The sequence below is a fragment of the Gobio gobio genome, assembly GCF_949357685.1.
Source record: "Gobio gobio genome assembly, chromosome: 25".
NCBI lineage: Eukaryota > Metazoa > Chordata > Actinopteri > Cypriniformes > Gobionidae > Gobio > Gobio gobio.
Window position 1 is genome coordinate 32,159,305 of NC_137121.1, and position 20,233 is coordinate 32,179,537.

At 39.9% G+C, this 20,233-nt stretch overlaps 4 protein-coding genes across 4 annotated transcripts; 1 reads left to right on the forward strand and 3 right to left on the reverse strand.

Moving 5' to 3' along the window:
• Window positions 1–9,874: 9,874 nt before the first annotated feature.
• LOC307121937 (histone H2A-like) lies at window positions 9,875–10,261 on the reverse strand (the record flags this gene model as incomplete). The annotated part of the gene is made up of 1 exon (XM_079809726.1): window positions 9,875–10,261. One exon carries the CDS (start codon window positions 10,259–10,261, stop codon window positions 9,875–9,877), a length of 387 nt encoding a protein of 128 aa, XP_079665852.1.
• Window positions 10,262–13,890: 3,629 nt separating this feature from the next.
• LOC307121927 (uncharacterized protein) lies at window positions 13,891–14,810 on the forward strand. Its single transcript, XM_079809716.1, has 4 exons — window positions 13,891–14,019; window positions 14,124–14,218; window positions 14,308–14,406; window positions 14,490–14,810. Exons 1-4 carry the CDS (start codon window positions 13,892–13,894, stop codon window positions 14,711–14,713), a joined length of 546 nt encoding a protein of 181 aa, XP_079665842.1. The 5' UTR covers window position 13,891; the 3' UTR covers window positions 14,714–14,810.
• A 1,026-nt stretch (window positions 14,811–15,836) lies between these two features.
• LOC307121922 (histone H1-like) lies at window positions 15,837–16,430 on the reverse strand (the record flags this gene model as incomplete). The annotated part of the gene is made up of 1 exon (XM_079809711.1): window positions 15,837–16,430. One exon carries the CDS (start codon window positions 16,428–16,430, stop codon window positions 15,837–15,839), a length of 594 nt encoding a protein of 197 aa, XP_079665837.1.
• Window positions 16,431–19,858: 3,428 nt separating this feature from the next.
• LOC307121952 (histone H2B-like) lies at window positions 19,859–20,233 on the reverse strand (the record flags this gene model as incomplete). Its single annotated transcript, XM_079809740.1, has 1 exon — window positions 19,859–20,233. The coding sequence occupies one exon, from the start codon at window positions 20,231–20,233 to the stop codon at window positions 19,859–19,861; it is 375 nt and encodes a 124-aa protein (XP_079665866.1).

Genomic DNA, 20,233 nt, shown 5'->3' on the forward strand with positions numbered 1-20,233 from the left:
TACAAGAATTTTCATCGTCGAGATTCTGTAGCTCCTCCCACCTGGACTATTTGCCTTTTTCTGGCTACAACTGAGTTCCCACGGGACTTCAGCGTGAGACTACAGGTAGCCGTCTAAAACACTATTTAGGTGAATTTAAACAATGGCTAAGGGACTAAACGCACCTCGTTATCATGTAAGGGCCCTGTCAAATAAGTCTCACTTACAACGACTTGTTGCTAAGAACTTCTTTATTCAACGATTCACAACAGACACCGTCTTCATCAGCACACTCTCATTCTGTCTCTTGTTACTGCCCCTCTAGTCCCGCCCTCTCTTACTCTCAACCTATCCCAATACCCGGCTAGGTTGTCAACCAACGAATGCAAGTATCTACTCTCTATGACACCTTCCCCTTTTAAAGAAACACATTATGGTAACCGTAATTCTTATTATCAAACTAGCATTTGACCATATTCACTTGAACTACAATGAACATTTTAAACATTTAACATTGCATTTACTTGAGATGCATAACTCACATCCACTAGACCTTAATGTGCTCAGATTTCAATTTACCCATAACTATAAATTTAGTTTAACAGTTGGTTTTATTACTCTGCCGGACCTGGTCACCGTCACTCCTTGTGTTTCACTCGGTGTCTGCGACATTGACTTGTCCGCTGTCACTGCTGATGTACAGTTTTTCAAGCTTCTGCGGACTCCTCTCTGTTCCTCAACTGTCATCGGCCTTTAAACATTCCGCAGGCACTTTCTGTAAATGTCTGCGGTTCCGCCTCATCTCACCTTCCCCCTTCGGAGCCTGCTCCGCGAATGAACGCGGAGCACTCTCCTGCGCTCTGACCAGCACTGGACCTTTCCACGACTTTTCCCGGTCCAGTTTCATCAGCACCGCGTCACCAGGCTTCAACTCAGGTAAGTCACGCACCCAGTGTCTCCGATTAAAGTAGAATTCTTTTTGTGTTTTAGCAAAAGCGTCTCTTTCTCTCACCAACAGTCTATTAGGCCACTTTGGCTGCAGGTTTTTCTTCAACGTAGGCAACGTCGTTCGAATTTTCCTGCCCATCAATAATTCAGCAGGACTTGCCCCTGTAGATGAATGTGGCGTTGCACGGTAACACATCAAAGCGAGGAGCGGGTCGTCCTGTTTGAGGATGCGCTTGGCTACTTGTTGTCTTTGGCAGATGAAGGATCTCTATAAACCGCGAGTAATAATCTGAAACAATCAGATACATATGGCCCTTGTTCTCGCAAATGTCTATTGCGACGCGCTGCCACGGTCTATTAGGTAGCGGGGTTGACTTCAGTGGCTCTTTCCTTTGTGTTTTCCTGTTTTCGCGACAGAACATACACAAGTCAACTTTGTTATTTAAATCCGATGAAATACCAGGCCACCATACGGATGAATTCGCCCGTTCTCTGCACTTTGTCAACCCTAAATGACCCTCGTGGATGCGCTCAAGGATGTCCTGTCTCAGTTCCCTTGGAATACAAATGCGTCTGCCCAGAATTATCAGTCCTTCACTTATGGACAGTGCATCTTTCACAGAGAAAAAGTCTCGAATACCTTCCGGTACGTTTCTTACGTGCTCGGGCCATCCCTGCTTAATGAACTTACTTACTAGTTGTAACTGTTCATCTCTTTCAGTCGCTGCTGCAATCAGGCTCAACTTTGACTGTGACACGGGCAAGCCGGTTATAACTGCGTCAACGTAACAGGCTATCTCGTTCACTGTTGGTCTACTGCTCGTTGTATCCTCGCCTACTGGACTTCTCGACAGCGTATCGGCTACTGCCAGTGTCTTCCCCGGTGCGTATTCTGCTGTCACTGCGAATCGCATCAGTCTCATTAAAAGTCTTTGACAGCGTATTGGTACCGCGTCCAAGTCTTTTTTATTAACCAGTGGTACGAGGGGTTTGTGGTCTGTAATTAGGCGAAATCTGTCCAGACCTATGAGATACTTCTCGAATCTCTCGCACGCCCATACCCCGGCCAAACACTCTTTTTCAATTTGCGCGTACCTGGTTTCTGCCTCATTTAACCTCCTCGAACAATATGCCACCGGCTTCCAGCTGTCTCCATGCAGCTGTAGTAGGACTCCTCCCAGCCCGTAGCTACTCGCGTCTGCTGACACCGCCGTGGCCTTCCCCGAATCATAGTACGCGAGAACAGGTGCAGTCATTAAAGTTTCTTTAAGCTTTTGAAAAGCGCTTTCTTGAGACTGGTCCCACATCCATGATGCTGTCCCTTTTAATAGGTCAAACAGCGGCCCGCCCACTGTCGCCAAGTTTGGAATGTAGTGTCCCATGTAGTTTATCATCCCCAGGACCCGTTTCAGTTCGCTCACATTTCGTGGGGCTTGCAGCTCTGAGATAGCTCTTACTTTCTCCGGGTCAGGCCTGACTCCTCTTTCGTCTATGACGTGTCCCAGGAAATGAAGCTCCTTCTGTCTGAAGATACACTTCTCTTTGTTGAGCTTGAGCTCTGCGCGCTCGATCCTCTCCAGAACGCGCCTTAGACGCTCGTCGTGCTGTTCTTGGGTTTCGCCGTGAACGATTAAATCGTCAATGTAGACCGCAACTCCCTCTAATCCTCCTAGTAGTTCGTTCATTTTACGCTGAAATATTTCTGGCGCTATGCTAATGCCAAATGGTAAGCGCTTAAAACAATACCTAGCAAAAGGCGTTATGAACGTAGTGAGAAGACTGCTCTCACTATGTAGGGGAATTTGCATAAAAGCCGCTCGCGGCGTCCAATGATGAGAATATTTTTGACCCGGCGAGTTTGGCAAGAATTTCTTCAGTCGTGGGTAGGATGAACCGTTCTCTTTTTACATTTTCGTTGAGTTTTTTCAAGTCTACGCAGATGCGCACTTTCCCGTTAGGTTTCATCACCAGTACCATTGGTGCGCACCAGTCCGTTGGTTGCGTTTTCTTTTCGTTGACTCCGTTCTCCTCCATTCGTTGGAGTTCGGCCTTAACTTTGGGAAGCAATGGTAACGGCACTCTTCTCGCCGTGTGGACTGCGTATGGCTCTACATTCTCTTTTAGATTTATTTTAACTGGTTCGGTTCTCATTGTTCCCTGTTCACCGAATGCTGCGCTGATTTCCTCAATTCTTTTAACTAAGCCCATGTTTACTGCTTGTTCTCTGCTTAGCAAATTGTTCACGGTGTCGCCCTCCATGACGTGAATTGTGAACTTGAACTTTTTACCTTTGTACTCCGTGGTCGTTTCAAATTGTCCCAAACAATTTATCCTTCCACCTGGGCTTTCATATTTCGCCTGTGTCTGACTCAGCTTCACTTTACTTCCAAGCGAGTTAAAAGTCTCTTCTTTCATAACAGTCACGTCAGCTCCAGTATCAATTTTAAATTTTACTCGCGAGCCTTGCACGTTCAATTTCACAAACCAGTTCTCTGTGTCGTCAGCCCCAGTTTTGCTTACTGTTCCCAGGTAATATGAATCGTCATCACTTGCCTGTGTTTGTGTTCCTCTTATTACTTCATTAACTGTCCTTGAGTAACACATACGCTCCCAGTGTCCTTTCTTTTTAAATTTTCGACACTCAGTTTCTGCTGCGGGACATTTTTCCTTGTAGTGATGTTTCGTTTTTCCGCACCTACCACCACCGACCGTTCTATCGTTTTTTTCCCTCGCTGGCTTCTTTTCACCCCATCTATCTTTCCTTTCAGGTCGTCTGCGTACCTCCTGAACACTGCTTGGTGTACTTTCCTCCTGTTGGCTCACCTGCTGAGCGATGTCCTCCGCCTGCCTCACCATCAGCACCGCCGTGTCTAAGGTAAGGTCTGTCATCAGCTGTAACCTTCTTGAAAGCTCTTAATCTATGATGCCAACCACAAGCTTATCTCTGATGTTCTCTGTTTTCTGGGCACCGAACTCACAACTCTCTGCTAATTCGTAGAGTGCACGGATGAACATCTCTGCCTTTTCCCCTGGCCTTTGTATGCGTTGGTAAAAGCACGCCCTCTCGTGGATGATGTTCTTTTTCGGGATGAAATAGTCATTAAACTTGTTCAGCACGGCGTCAAATTCTTTTTTCTGCTCGTCTCTCTCAAACGTGAACGAGCTGAATACGTTTTCTGCCTCTGGTCCCATGGCATATATAAGGGTACTCACTTGTACCTCGCCATCCTCCTCTGTGAGTTTCGAGGCTATCCTGTACCTCGTGAAGCGCTGTCGCCATGCGGCCCAATCTTGAGGTCTATCAAAGGTGAAGTTCGTGGGTGGAGCAAATTTCGCCATTTCTACTACTCCACAACTTCTGACACCATGTCAAATAAGTCTCACTTACAACGACTTGTTGCTAAGAACTTATTTATTCAACGATTCACAACAGACACCGTCTTCATCAGCACACTCTCATTCTGTCTCTTGTTACTGCCCCTCTAGTCCCGCCCTCTCTTACTCTCAAACTATCCCAATACCCGGCTAGGTTGTCAATCAACGAATGCAAGTATCTACTCTCTATGACAGGCCCTGTTCATGTTGGACAGACATTTTAATTGCATTTTGTGTCTGTTAAGAGGCACAAGACACTCTTTATGTATATGCCCCCATAACTACCGTTTTAGCTGAGTGGGAGCTCTGGGCATTAACTGTAACAGCTCCTGTTGCAAGCACCAATCCAGTTAGTTTTTTTTTCCATAGACAGTACTCACAAAGGTATAACGATCAAGATTAACTTAAAAAGTCTACTTTAAGATGCATTTTGGTCGTTCGGATCACAAGTAGACGAGGGAGACACATTCACGTTTACATCCACTTTCGACCACTTCTATGGGTGGGTAAATTTATAGGCTTTTTCAGATCTATGGATGAAATAAGCTCAATCAATTTACATATGAACGTGACTGGAGGCGATGGAAAAACAGAGAAAAGTAGCTTTTGTTTCTGCTCTGACAGCCACAAGACCACGCTGAATCAAATCGAATTTTATTTATGAAACACATTTAAAAACAACTTTGTTTGGCCAAAGGGCTGTACATGAAAACAAAAACAGAATGCACCAAAATAAAAAAAATAGACACAGCTAGGAAACACAATAGAATTACAAAGAAAGCACATGAGAAAAGATAAGATTTAAGCATAGATTTAAAATCAGCTAATGTAGAAGCAGTTCTAACATGTAGTGGTAAGTTATTCCACAACTTAGGGCCAGCCACTGCAAAAGCTCGATCACCTTTGCATTGTAGCGATATCGAGAGACAGACAGGAGATACTGATCTCTTGACCTAAGTGATCTGGGTGGATTGTGTGTGACAATTAAGTCAGAGAGATATTTAGGAGCTTGATTACAACGAGCTTTGTAGATGAAAATATATTTTTTTAAATCAATTCAATATCGAAACAGTAAGCAGACAGCCGAGTTAACAAAAGAATGGCTGGATGGCAAAAGGTTTTTACACCTTTGATACAATGGGGGAAGTTTTGTCTGATTGGTTACTTTCAAACGTCTTACGGTCTGATTGGTCTGATTGGTCAGTTTTCAAAGTCATATTTGAATTTGGTGACATCAGGGAAAAGGATAAAAGAGGATTTCAACTGTAGCTCGCTCTCTTTTGATTCTCTGCTTTCTCTTGAGAGGGCTCTTTGGATGCTCTGGCTTTCTGTAGAGAGAGCTGTTCTTTAGCTCTCTCTCTCTTTCTTTCTCTCTCTCTCTCTCTCTCTCTCTCTCTCTCTCTCTCTCTCTCTCTCTCTCTCTCTCTCTCTCTCTCTCTCTCTCTCTCTTTCTCTCTCTCTATCTCACAGGTAACATTCTAGGCAGAGGCCTACTGAGCATAATTAAAGGTTTATGTTTACATCTATTTGAAACGATTTTAAGTGTAACCATAACTAGAATTTATGTTTCCTTTTAGAAGAGATTTCTGTCTATTATGTAATTGACATTTTACATTTACTTGATTGTTAATAAATTGTTACATTTTTGATCCGTTCTGAATTAATCTGTAATTATTAACTATCTCCAATGTGGAACGGTATAATTGCAACAAAGGGTTAAAACGGAACGATTAAATGTATGATTAACTATCAAATATAAATGATCAAACAACCGGTTGGCATTATCTTCTAAATGCGACAACTTTGATAAATGGAGTCAGATAAAGAATATTATAATCAAATCCATTCTTCCAGCTGAAACACTGAACGCGTGCGGCCTTCACCGCGGTTCGCTACCGATCTTTGGAGTGAATTCATGCTGTCTTACACCTTTAAACACCAAAATCAAAACTTTATATTGTACTCTAAAATCAACAGGAAGCCAGTTTGCAGGCCAGCTCCGGAGAAATGCTAGACCATTTCCTTGTGCCTGTCAACAGTCTCGCTGCTGCATTTTTCTGAAGAAATCATGGAAGTGAAAAGCTAAATGTAGCTCTGTTTATATTTGACATTAAGTTCCATTATACAATTAATAGACTGTATGCTGCTAGCACAGCACAAGTAGAAACAAAATTGTTAGTGCATTAGCAAAGTTATTGCTCATTGAACAAAGCAATGTGCTGTATAATATTAGTACATGCAGTTATTCACATCACAACTTAACCATAAGTTCTACTCTTCTGCACAATGGCAACAGTCAAAACTACAACATAAAAGAAACTCTTTCAAATGTCAAACATAGCTGAACATTAAACATTAACAGATGTTTCCCTTCACTCAAAAATACATCTCTCCATTTCCAGCCATATGCAAAGCATGCTTGAACTAACAATGGTGTCTCTAAATAAAACTGCACAATTTAGCTAATTTAATAATTTAGCTAATAAATAAATAGGTAGCCTTTCCCCCCCTTAATTTTATCAGCTTCTTCTGTTCCTCAATTCAAGCCTCAAAATGTTTTACATTTCCTTAAAAATGTTTGGAAATTATATCTCTTGGTTTTATTTGTGAAATGTTCTCAATATTTTCTATACAACACTGAACCACAATTTTCTTAATAAAATATACACACTATTTTTAATTATCACCTTAATTTATTTTGTGAAAATTACAAGACCCATGATTCATTTTTTGCAGTGTAGCGATGAGGCTTCTTTATGCTGCCGGTGGCCGGAGAGCTCTTACGGGCGGCTTTAGTAGCGAGCTGCTCCCTCAGGGCTTTACATGTAGCAGCAGCTCTTTAATCTCCGCCACTGTGTTGCGCTCCCTGGGCAGCGCTTCAATAGAGGCTTTTGATTGGCAATTGTATTTACGTCGTAATTATGGCTCCGGTCGTAATGTGAGGCGGCCAATAGCTGCACGTTTCTAGCGCGCTCAAAGATCAATGTACCCTCAACAGGGTTTCCTGGTGAGCTGGGCAACTTTTAAACTGTTGCCGCAGGTTAAAAGATTTGACATATTGAATAAATTGTAAGACTGAAATGCTTATATTGACATTTTACCCATTTTATATTCCACCAATGGATGTTTCTGCAACTAAAAAATAATGAATGAAAGTGATTTCATGGAAAATTATGAAGCATTTATTTGTCCAAACACAAGTTTTGCTCATGTCCCACAACTGTGGTCTCGATGCTGAGATACGTACAATAATCAAATTCTTTCACAATATGACATTATTTCAAATGAATTAGTTTAATATAAATATTACTTTACACTAGGGGTGTGACGAGACACTTATCTCACGAGACGAGATGTGACACGAGATTGGGTTCACAAGAACGAGATGAGACAAGATTTTTACATAGTATTTTTAAGAAATCCTCAATGATGAAATACATGACTAGAAATTTTGTTTGCAGGTGCATTTGAAATGTTTTAACTTTTAACTCATCATTGTGTAATGAATGTCATTTCAGTTCTACTTTCTGAGTATGAATTATCATATGCAGTGAAAGACAACAATATTCAAGCACTGTAAAAGGTTTTGCACAAACTCAACTGACTGACTTATTTATTTATTTTTTTATTGTCTCTTCATTCCTTGGAACTGCACATAATTTATGAGCTTCTACAACTTCTGACCTCCTAACTGAACTCTGAAGGGTCAAGGGTCAAGCCAAACATCACTTGTCTCTTCATCAGACACATATCCTTCAAGAATGATTTTATGTTCAATATTAAAATAAGAATGAATGATAATCAAGTTATAACCATTTCCTACATTTGATAAATCAGTTCTCTATATTCAACGAGTGATTTTGGATATTGTAGTGTTTTAGTTGCTCTGTGCTTTTGAATCCAGATTATTTAGGTGCGGCTCTGATGTCTGATGTCCTACGAACTCCTCTTGAGCTGGCTTCTGCTGATGAAACTGCAAACTATTCTTCAGTAAAATTTTCTTTAATTAATCTGACTCCTGACTCCTGGTCTTCATTTTTCACTACTGGTCCTGGGTCCTAAGCTGTTACACCAACAACTCCTTCCCACAAATTGATCATAGATCAAGTGCAAACAAAAAGTGCAACCATAATCAAAGTACTCAATGTTCTCAATACCCAACTAATTAATTTGGACATATAAATAAATTCTAATTAAATGTATGAACAAAGCCTTAATCAATATTTATCCTCCTACATATTAAGATTATTTAAATTATTTATTCTAGTTTGATTGTTTATTATCCTTTTCATATGTTCTCTAAAGTTTGTATTTGATCTCTGAGGAGTGACTAAGGGTCTGGCCCATGGCAGGAGTGCAGTTACAGTGCTTACTCATTCAGCCCGGCTTCCAGAGATGAAATATGGATTTGTCTTTCTTTTTTTTTCTTTTTTACTGAAACACTAAAGAATAAAGATGAATGAATGCCTGTACTTCTCTCTGAGGAGAAGAAAATGGTATATATATATATATATGTATGTTTTGGAGAAGATGCTGTTTTCAGTTGACGCTCAAACAACTCCAACCTTGGAGAAGATGTGTATCTGTGTATGTGCGCTATTCTTTGTTACAAATCTGTATTGGAGGTGGACAACGTGCATCCTAGGGAGATTGACTGACTTGTTGTTCCGGACAAGCTGGCGCCTTCTCCCGACCTGGGAGGTCACAACGGGCCTAATTCTGATACCAAATTCATGAACAATAAGATGACAGAAATGCAGAGGTAATGAGAAAAGACCAAGAAAGATATGAAGAGTTATGGAAAAAGAGCATTACAAAAAAGGGGGAATAAAGGAAAATGAGCAGATAAAGTGAGTCTCCCAATTGACAAACCAGAAAAGATAATGGAGGATAAAGAAAATACTGAAGGCCTCAAATTAGTTTGTTGTTACAATAGAAATTCATAAACGTATTTGTTTTTGAAACATGAAAATCAGTTTGACCTAGTCTTTACTGCGATAGCTCCTATCACTGACAAAAGACAGTCTGTTTTTCTCTACAGTAATTGCTAAGGTTACATGTGGTGTCCTTACTACACTGTCAGTACTACACACTCAGATTTTTTACACTTCAATGAAGATAATTTACATTTAAAATAAATGTACTTTAAAATGGCAACAATTTTCATAAAGTGTTTTATCTGTGGCATGTGAAAACAATCGGTATCTAAGGCAAGGGTCATTTTTCTGTCCCCTAATTTAAAATGAACAATTCTTGAAAAGAACTATGCAAACGTCTTATTCTTTTTATGCACTTTTCTATAAAAATGTGTTATTGTAATGTTGCAGTAAAGACATTTTATAGAGATGAAAATTGAACATCTTTTTCAAATCTTCAACTTTGTATGCGCTACATTTGTATATGTATTTCAGCATGTGATGGTTATAAACGAAATCTTGTTTTACGTGTTTTCAATTGCCAAGTGTTACTAAAAGTATAAATCTGCTCACAAGACTTTCAAAACGCTCTTAAAATGGAGAAAGTGAGTGGTTCTTAAAAGAACCTTTGGGGGTTTGACAACCGCGGAGCGCGTTTATTTGGATTTGGCGGGCTTCTCGGTCTTCTTGGGCAGCAGCACGGCCTGGATGTTGGGCAGCACGCCGCCCTGAGCGATGGTCACTCCGCCCATAAGTTTGTTCAGCTCCTCGTCGTTGCGCACCGCCAGCTGCAGGTGACGGGGGATGATGCGGGTCTTCTTGTTGTCCCGAGCGGCGTTTCCAGCCAACTCCAGGATCTCAGCGGTAAGATACTCGAGCACAGCCGCCAGATAAACAGGAGCACCGGCACCGACGCGCTGAGCGTAGTTTCCTTTGCGGAGAAGCCTGTGAACACGGCCGACGGGGAACTGCAGTCCCGCCCTGGAGGAGCGAGTCTTAGCCTTCGCTCTCGCTTTACCACCGGTTTTGCCTCTGCCGCTCATTTTCTTCAATCAGTTGCTACAACCTTCTCAGTTGAAGTTAACAGACAGTGTTGCCAACTCTCGCGAGACAAATAAGCAACCGCAGCTTCAAAAACAAGCCCAAAACAAGCCCAATATTATTATATTATTTATTATCATCAATATTATTTATAATAAATCATTTTTTTTATCAATAAATGAGCCTGCAACATATTAAACTGAAACCTCTCAGAGTTTGAAAAGCAAAAACAGATGTGATTTTATAAAAATCATCAAATTCCAATAAAGGACACACAATATCCTCCGATCAGCTGTGAACAGAAGAGGTTTGGAGAGTGAAGAGTGACATGGAGGCCAATTATGGTAACCCATAGTCGGAGTTAGTGCACACATATTAGGGGCAGTAAGTGAACACGCACACTGCAAACCGTGAAAAAGACAAGCCCTGCATCTCATTGTGCACACTATCTGCCCTAAATAGTACTGAAAATTACTAATGTCACACTATTTAGGATGGATAGTGTGCACATTGGGACACAAGCACTAGAGCGCTGCAATATAGCCACATATTTAAAATAAAATAAATTCGAACCATACCTACTGTTTATTATTAATAGACTTGTTTTTTTATAATAGGCTGTAATTTTAAATACATTACATACACAAAAATATTTTTTTTTATTAAATTAGGTGCCTCTCCTCCCTCTTTCCTCTCCATCTCTGCTTGTGCTACTGTTTGTAAAAATGTATACGTCTATTTATGTCTACTGACTATCATTACGTGCATTTATAACGTCACATGCCTGCACGTTGAACGCGATTTTTCTTCAATGAGGGGGAGAAGGAGGCGGGATATAAAAGGACGGATTACTACAGCACTTGTATCGTTGCACTGAATGGCTATTAGCTGTGAGAAGACAGTGTCAGTCAATGTATTGGACAAACCAGCGACCATAAATGTAAAGAAACGAAGTTGCTCGTTATATTTTCCTAAAAAGCAACCACATTTTTTAAAATAAGCCCAAAAAACCGCAACCCGCGACTCGTGATTTTTTTAACGCGACTTGCCAAAAAAAGAAGCCCAAAGTCGCGTGTTATACGCGGACATGGCAACTATGTTAACAGAGTGTTATAACCAATCCCTGAACACACTGTCTTTAATCAAGAGTGCCAGTCGCCCATTGGTTTAGAATCTGACAAGATTTCAACCAATCACTGAACTTCCCTCCAAAGCTCAACCCCCTTTTCTGGTTATGCACAAGCATTTGTTACTATGACTATTAAGATCAAAGAAAAGGTGAAACTATGGAAATATTTGTGATAGAAAATGCATATAAATGGATTACACGTTAAGGGAATTATATTCTTAAATACTCTTTAACGATGTCTTTCTGTGTGCACAGTTAAATGTGTAAAACATTGTTTTAACTAAAACAGTGAAACAATTTAAACAAGCGTTTCATTATCAATACTGGGGTTTGACATTATAACATGGAATATAGATATTTTACACTGCATGAAAAGTGGGATTTTCGTCAGTATGTGACACTGTAGATTGCCGTGAAACTTCAGGTTTACGACTGTGCACGGCAATTTGCAGGCAACACCGAAAACTGCCGTAAATTGTCGGAAATTGACGTGGGCCTTGCTTGGCAGTTTCCCCCCCCTCCCCTTAATTCTAGGGGAGGCTTTATCATGTAAATGAACATGCTGTGAGCTACACAAATGCAAATCAGAGTAGCAGCAGGGGGAGTTTTATCTAGGTTCTGAATTTTTTTGACTAAAACAAGTTTAAAGTTTAAGTTAAAATGTTAACTTAAATTTAAGTTAAATGTACTCGTTTTAGTACACATTACTAAATTTTTAGGGCAACCAGTTTGCTCCAATTTTTTAAGTAGATTCAACTTGTCCGGGCTCACAGTGTAGATTAATTACTCTGTATGTCATTAGCAATAACCAATGTTATGTAAAAAAAATTAAAAAAATACAGGACAGCAGTTCATGTCTTCAACCTTTAGAGAGGTTATGTGATGCAACAAGACAATGAACCAAAGCACACAAATAAATCAAGTAAAGCATACAGTTTACATACCAACATTAATTTTTCCACCCTGCACTGTGAATGATTTTTTAAATGGCTATTAATCATAAATGTGAAAAGTACAAGTTTGTGTGTTTATAGTTAAGTCAGATTGTGTTTTTCTGTAATTGTCATTTAAATTGAGCTCACACCACATTTTATGAATTATCAATGCAGATTTTCAAGAGGTGGTTTCCTGGACAGGGTTTAAATTATGCCAAGAGTAGGCCTTAATCTAGTTAATCGTGAGTTAAAAAATTGTTGCCTGGAACAAAGATTAAGCACAGATTACTAACACCTGGACTATGAGTCCTGAACTAAAATAAACTGGATTCATTTACAGTTTTATCTAATTGCTTACACACAATTTCTGAAAATATGGCTCCATTTCTTGTAACTCTACACACAAAACATCAGACATCTCTTGCAAAAGCAACACTTTGTGCAAAACTATTTTAACTATTTCCAAAAATGTTGTTTTTGCATATATCTAACTACACACAATGCACAACTGAGGAATTTACAGTTGAACTGAAATCAACTGAACTGAATCAACACTGAAGTCACTTGAGCTGTATATTGGCTTGTTAGAGCCGGTTTACAGCAGAATTTGTTTTGAACTTGTTACTGAAGCTGCTATGAAACAATATATTTTGTTGTATGCATATTCTTTCTTTCTCAAACCTTAGTTTTGATTTCTAAGTGATCAATTTATGTATGTGTTTTCACACATGATCATTGGCTGTATGGGTCCTCAGTAAATGAATGTGGCATTTAAATGGCAAAAGTTATTCTTGTCTCTATAACTTATGGCTTCCTAAAGACACGTTTATGGGTAAATAAAATATTAATAATATAAATAAAATGAATATCAAAACATATTTTAAATATAATGAAGTCATTTTATTATAGCACTCATCAGATGTTCCTGGAAACAAAACAGAGACAGAACAGTATAAACAAACTATACAACAAACTAAACACCAAATTACAAAAACATTATTATGTGAAAGTGAATAAAGTGGTGTGTGTTTTCAGTTATAAATATGTGCTGTGTAAATTAGCCTATACTTTTAGAAATTATATATAGCCTAACTTTAAAAAACAAACAATAACCCATATAGATAAATTATAATAATTGTATAATATTAAGCATTTACTTAATATACATTGTAACATTAGGCTACTTTACTCTAGCACAGTAGTCAGTTAAGCAATTAATTAATATCTTATATTAATATGTATGTAGCCTAGGCTACAAAGGTAAGTCTGCTTTAAAAAAAAAAATATTACACTTCGACATGTACAGAATGTGCGCGTTAAGAAACACGTTCAAATGTGTCTTCTTAACATGTTAAAACTGTGCGTGAAGCGGAAAACAGGGCGTGTTGAAGGTTGAAACGATCATAAGTCACGCGTTTCGTATAAAGAGATTTGGCCCCGGGCGCGTTCCATATCAGAGCCCTAGTCCAATGGGGTGCGAGGTCGAGGTCATGGCCATGACGCGTAGAAGACGAGCTTTAAACTATTTTTTTTATGTTTTTTGCTGCTTTCCTTTTTCGTGATCAACAATGACAGGACACCGTCTTCAACTCAATCTCTGCATGGACGCGACGAACTTTTTGGACTCATTTTCAGGAGGCTGTCTTCGTCTTCATAACTCTGAGGCAAACTGCAGTCGCTATGAACCACAGCATGGGTAATGTAACGTTACGATATAAAGAATATGCTTTTATTCAGCTGTATAAGGAAATGGATGTGTTAATAGATCCGAGCTTAAAACTGCACATTTTGTTTACACAGACTATCCTCGCCTCATAACGAAGCCGTGAGCTCTTATCTGCTTGGAGCGATTACCGCGAGTCCAGATTTAACCGCTGATCATGACGAAATTGTGTGTAAGTAACTTCTAATGTGTTTCTCATTCCTTGTTTAATTTTACCGTGACTGTTTTTATTAATACCAGTCTCATGTAATTGTTTTCCAGCTGCATGTAAGACGTATTATGAATCGACACGCCGGAGCTTCAGATACAAACAACCTGAAACTGCGAAGTTTAGCTCGGAGTCGATCAAGAAGAAAAAGGGTAAGATTTATTATATTAGATCCGTTTTTTGTCAATGTGAGTATTTTTCAGGTTGCTTATTGTCTTTATGGATTGTATTACAGTTGCTGGAAGCGAGAGTGTGCTGGATGAGGTGGACGTTTGGAAGTCTGCGACCATTGAACTCATATCTGACGAGGAAGACGGCTTTGTTGACGGGGTTTCTGGATGGATTGTGCGGCCACCGCCCTCTCGCAGCCTGGAGCTCGACGAACTTTACATTACATTACGAGACATTACTGCTGCACTGTACATAGTTGTGTGTTTAACAATAAAGCTCTTTCTTTGAGTCAACCGCTGTGTTTTATAAATTAAGCCCTTTCTTTGAATGAACAGCTGTATGCTTATAAATGAAGCCCCTTGTTTGAATAAACGGCACGGTCCGTATAATTTGCCCATATATTCCTTGATGGTATGAATACTTCATAGCACAATAACATTAATATGAAACAAATTATTACAACATAAATTATATATTTATTATTATTATTGGGGTTTACATTTATAATGAGCCAGGGGGACCAATAATGATTGGTTTGCAGTGATCTGCCAACCAATCACGAGGGATTTTTCTTTTTTAAATGTAGTGGCTTCAGCCAATAGTGAGTGAGTAAATTCAAGTCTGGCCTTTGACTCTCTGGTTTCGCTGCTATTCATATGCAAATTAGAGGCGTCGCACCTCCGCGCGGTCTCTCAGCGGGGGGCTCTCCACCTACGTCATGGTTCGTTTACGACAATTTGTGGCACAGACGAACGCGACGTTCGCTGCCTCTAAATTGTCGAAAGCTGCCGAAAATTAGGGAGATTTCCAGGAGTATACAGGCGTTTATGGGGTCGAAAATCCCACTTTTCATGCAGTGTTACATGGTTACTACTAAAAGTGCTACACTTTTCACACACACACACACACACACACACACACACACACACACACACACACACACACACACACACACACACACACACACACACACACACCGTATATTCTGGGCACATTGAGCGTTGATACTGTGAAGTATTTTATTCATATTGTAATGTAGTTTTATCACTGCCTTTATTGTGTGTGGGGTTGTTTGTATTGTCACAGTTCTCCAGCTACTCTGTGTGTGTGTGTGTGTGTGTGTGTGTGTGTGTGTGTGTGTTTATTCTGTCTGTACTGTGATCACTGCCTGAACCCTCATGAGCTTTTTCGCCATTTTTAATGTCTTCTGCACAAAAATGGTTTACTGAACTTCAGTGATTCAAGACATGGTCACTTATTTTAGACATAAAATTAAGCATCTGGTCAAGTTACATATTGGCTCTTTCCTTTCAACATGAACAGAAATCATTAAAATACACGAGTTTTGCTCTTTTTCAGAGTTCGTGGTTGGCTCTTAAAAGAGCCATTGAGGAACAAATAGTGGAGGTTTCTATTTCTTTTTGGGAGCTGCCTTTTTCGGCTTGGCGGCTTTAGGCTTTGCCGTCTTGGGTTTGGCCGCCTTGGTTTTTTTGGGGCTCTTGGCTGCTTTCTTAGCGGCTGCCGGCTTCTTTGCCTTTTTGGGGCTCTTCGTCGCCTTCTTAGCGGCTGTAGCGGCGGGTTTCTTGGCTTTCTTGGGCGATTTCTTGGCGGCGGACTTTTTTGCCGCTGCGCTCTTGGGCTTCTTTGCAGCGGCGGGTTTCTTGGCCGCGGGCTTCTTCGCTTTAGGAGCCGCTTTCTTCTTGGTCTCGGCTTGCTGCTTGTTGAGCTTGAATGAGCCCGAGGCGCCGGTCCCTTTGACCTGCACCAGGGTGCCTTTAGTCACCAGGCTCTTGATGGCGATCTTGACGCGGGAGTTGTTCTTCTCCACGTCGTAGCCGCTGGCGGCGAGAGCTTTCTTCAGGGCGGCGAGGGACACGCCGCTCCTCTCCTTCGAAGCGGACACAGCCTTGACGATGAGCTCACCGACGCCTGGACCTGCTTTCTTGGCTTTCGCAGCGGACTTCTTCTTGGGCGCTTTGGCCGGGGCTGGTGTGGTTCCTGCCATCGCTCTCTAATCGAAAATAAAGTATTTTAAACGGTGATCTATTTTCAGAACAGAATGGCGCTAGCGCGGTGCTGCGGTCTTAAATAACGCATGAGAACCTTATAGACTCAACCTGCCCGCTCGGTGTCTGTGCGCGTCCACGAGCGCCTCGCGCGTGTGTTTTCTTTACTTACATTTGGGGTAAAATTGGAGCAGTAAAATATCTTGTCACAGTCAAAACAAAGTGAATAGAAAGCAGAGAAACTGAGCTTTCATTAGGGACTAAAACACGCGAAGAGGAAATGTTTCTTTTGCCTCCATCAGATCCAATCCATGGCGAGCATCAGCCACGGGGGGAAGCCGCATGCAAATTTGATGGATATTTTAAGTGTAACAGTTGCTAAAAGCTCAAACGCATCCTCTGTGTATTCAGCAAACAGTCTGAAGGAGACTTTAATGAAACCAGCATCAGTGAGGGCGTGAGGAGGCTTTCACACAGCTGCTGTTTTGGGCAGCTTGAAGCACACGATATTTTGTGCCTCACACGTGAAACCAAACACACCATCTCTCTTTAACCAAAACGGAAAAACTTATCAGGCTAAAGCAACATGCTTTGCACATTGATGTGCTTAAATGGATATTATCTTGCTCTTAAAACGGACCAATTATTTTATTCATAAACTAACAGTATCAGGGTTTCCAACTTTGTTTGGCTGGGGTGAGATTTTGATGACGGTTTTAAGGATCAAACATTTTTAATTTTGTTGTTGATAATGCAAACTACTCAAATACTGAAGCCTAATGTTGAACTAGATGCACTTTTTAGAAAATGTCCCTATTAACTTTGCTAATAATACCAACCTGTCAGATTTCTTACTATTTAATTAAAAACAAAAATTAAATAGATTTTTGTATGATCTACATTGTGTGGCAATATGGTGCAGTAAATAGGCCTCTATATTGTATATAAATTATAATTGCTGACTGGTCCACAGATGTAAAGAATCACTTTAAAATCCCTAAATTACAGAAAACAAGGAAAAGCAAAGCCACTGCAAACATGTCAGAGGCAGAAAGCTCTGTAATAAAACACATGCAGCTAACAGTTGCTTCACTGTCATTTATCGTTTTTGTAGTGCCTGAATGTAAATGACACTGCATTTTTCTTAATCCCAGGGCCATTTAACTATTAAAGTATGCAATCTTTGTTAATAGACTTTCCTTCTGTCAATTTTTTTTTTTTTATTGTTTACCAGATGGTGCCACTTTTTCAGTTTTGGCCTATAAAGCAAATAGCATACTCACTTTATTCCTGTTTTCTGTTGCATATTATAAAGCCAATTGGATAAATTATGCAGCTATAATTGTGTGGGTCTGTGTGTATGGATGTCAGAGTGTGGTTTGTATGTGTGTAACACAACAAAAATCAATACCAACCGCTGTGTGCGCCAGTGAAGCTTTGCTGCATCCAATGGGGAATATTTGGCACTGCGCAAAATCTTCCTGAAAGCTCATTTTCAAGATATCGCCCTCCCATTTAGAACCCAGCTTGTTTAGAATTGATTTTCTAGCTGTTTAAGAGTTCAAAATGTTTCATAAAATATATATTTTACATAAAATAATGTTCATACATAATTTGCATAAACTCAAACCTCTATAACTTTTTTTTCCCTCCACTTTTTTAAACCTTCTTTACTTCAACAATAATCTGCTTGGGATCTTCTTTAAAATGAGACCAAACTTAAGTCTATGCTCCCAAGCTTCACATTGTTATGACAGATTTTTGACAGTCGTTTTTGTCCACTATGGATGTGTAACTTTTTTTAATTGACGTACGAGGGTTAAATGTTTAAATAGCATTAAACTCAACATTTGTGGTTGTTGTAGGTTTGTGTATACTGTGTAAGTCATGTTTGTCTACATTGAGCAGTTTAGAGCTGTGATAGTATAGTTTATATTTGACAATGATATAAACAATCAAGCAGTTGCTATAGTATATATCGCTTTATGTGAGTGAACCGTACAACTATGCAAATAAAACGTATAGTTGGAGGTTTGGGTTAATGTGTTAATCTGTGATATGGAGGATTATGAATCTGTAAGGTTTTGTAGAATTTATAGTGTGGTAGATTATCCCCTATACGCACATTACCTAAGTTTAACCATGAGTCCCTGACACCTGCAAAATTATCCTCAGGCCTAAGAGCCTCACTCTGAGTGGGACGACGCCTCGCCCCGTATGAACACTAGCACTTGGGAATAAGATCTCTAGTGTTCCACTAAAAATAATTAGACTACAGACAATGTTATATACAATTTGTTATATTCTGACATGATTCAGACACACTTTGGCTCAAATGTTGGGGACATTTAGTTCTCAAAAGCATATAAATGTAAATCATGCAAGACAAATAAGTGTTAGTTATGATAATTAAATAATTCCATCACATTAGCAATTTGGTGTGACAAGCGTTAAGATGTTTCACTACAGAAACTGGATGTGAGAGAATTTAAGATTTTGTCATGCATGCCCCAAAGCAGATAATCAATTGAAAGTAACACATTTAATAACACGTTTAATATGCATTGCATAGTTATCTTATAAAGGAAGAGAGTGTGTCCGAACCAAAAGTATAAGTTTACATTTCAGATGCATCTCTTTCAATTGCTTATTTTACAGGTTTTTTTCAATTGCTTACACACTTAAAGTGGTACTTGAGGCCACTCAGACAAACCATTCACTTAGACCTATAGTCTGAAAAACTACATGCACATTATATGCTTTACACTCAGTCTGCAATTGTAAAATATACTTTTGCAAAACGCTAAATACAGTTCTCTACATTAGATGCATCATTCAAAACTAACAGTTCTTGTTTCATGTGTGAAAACACTTATACCTAATTATTTATATAGTGCTCAGATTGTTTCAAAGCATTTTTACAATAGTAATATTCAAATTCGGCTGTAAATCAGTTCTGACAAGCCAATAGTGTCAGTTCAAGTCAGCAGCAGTTATTAAACTTCATCAACTGTGCAACAAGCATATAGTGCACATGTACACGGGACAGACTCCTGCACACGGAACAAGCAAAAGACACAAGATAGTAGTGTCCATCTAATGGGTTGACTTTAGTTATTTTACAAAAAACAACTGGTTTTGAATTAATAGTTCACTTTTGAAAGAGATGTTACACTGTGTGGCTTTTTTGTGTAGTTTAGAAAAGAGAAGCCATAGCCTGATAAATTGTAAGACATTAAAAAATAAAGCTGCTATTGTAGATACTTTATAATAATAAATGCTTAATTCATAATGAATAGTACCTTGCTGAAACAGATCAATGCAACAAGAAAAACTATTAATTCAGCTTGCAAACATTTTATGCTCTTTAAACGAGATTATGGGTGGCTCTTAAAAGAGCCTTTGGGTCACTGAGTCTCAGTTGACTCTACTTGGAGCTGGTGTATTTGGTCACAGCCTTTGTGCCCTCGGACACGGCGTGTTTGGCCAGCTCTCCGGGCAGCAGCAGGCGCACGGCGGTCTGGATCTCTCTAGAGGTGATGGTGGAGCGCTTGTTGTAGTGCGCCAGACGAGACGCCTCACCGCCGATGCGCTCGAAGATGTCGTTGACGAAAGAGTTCATGATGCCCATCGCCTTGGAGGAGATGCCGGTGTCAGGGTGAACCTGCTTCAGGACTTTGTACACATAGATGGCGTAGCTCTCCTTCCTGGACTTTCTGCGCTTCTTTCCTCCCTTACCGGCGGTCTTCGTGACGGCCTTCTTGGAGCCTTTCTTAGGTGCGGACTTTGCTGGTTCAGGCAT

Bases quoted from the DNA above. Each gene is read 5' to 3' on its own strand.
- LOC307121927 (XM_079809716.1), top strand. From the start codon at position 13,892: ATGACAGGACACCGTCTTCAACTCAATCTCTGCATGGACGCGACGAAC. The intron at 14,020-14,123 runs GTAATGTAACGT...TTGTTTACACAG, and splicing joins CGCTATGAACCACAGCATGG to ACTATCCTCGCCTCATAACG. The intron at 14,407-14,489 runs GTAAGATTTATT...ATTGTATTACAG, and splicing joins GTCGATCAAGAAGAAAAAGG to TTGCTGGAAGCGAGAGTGTG.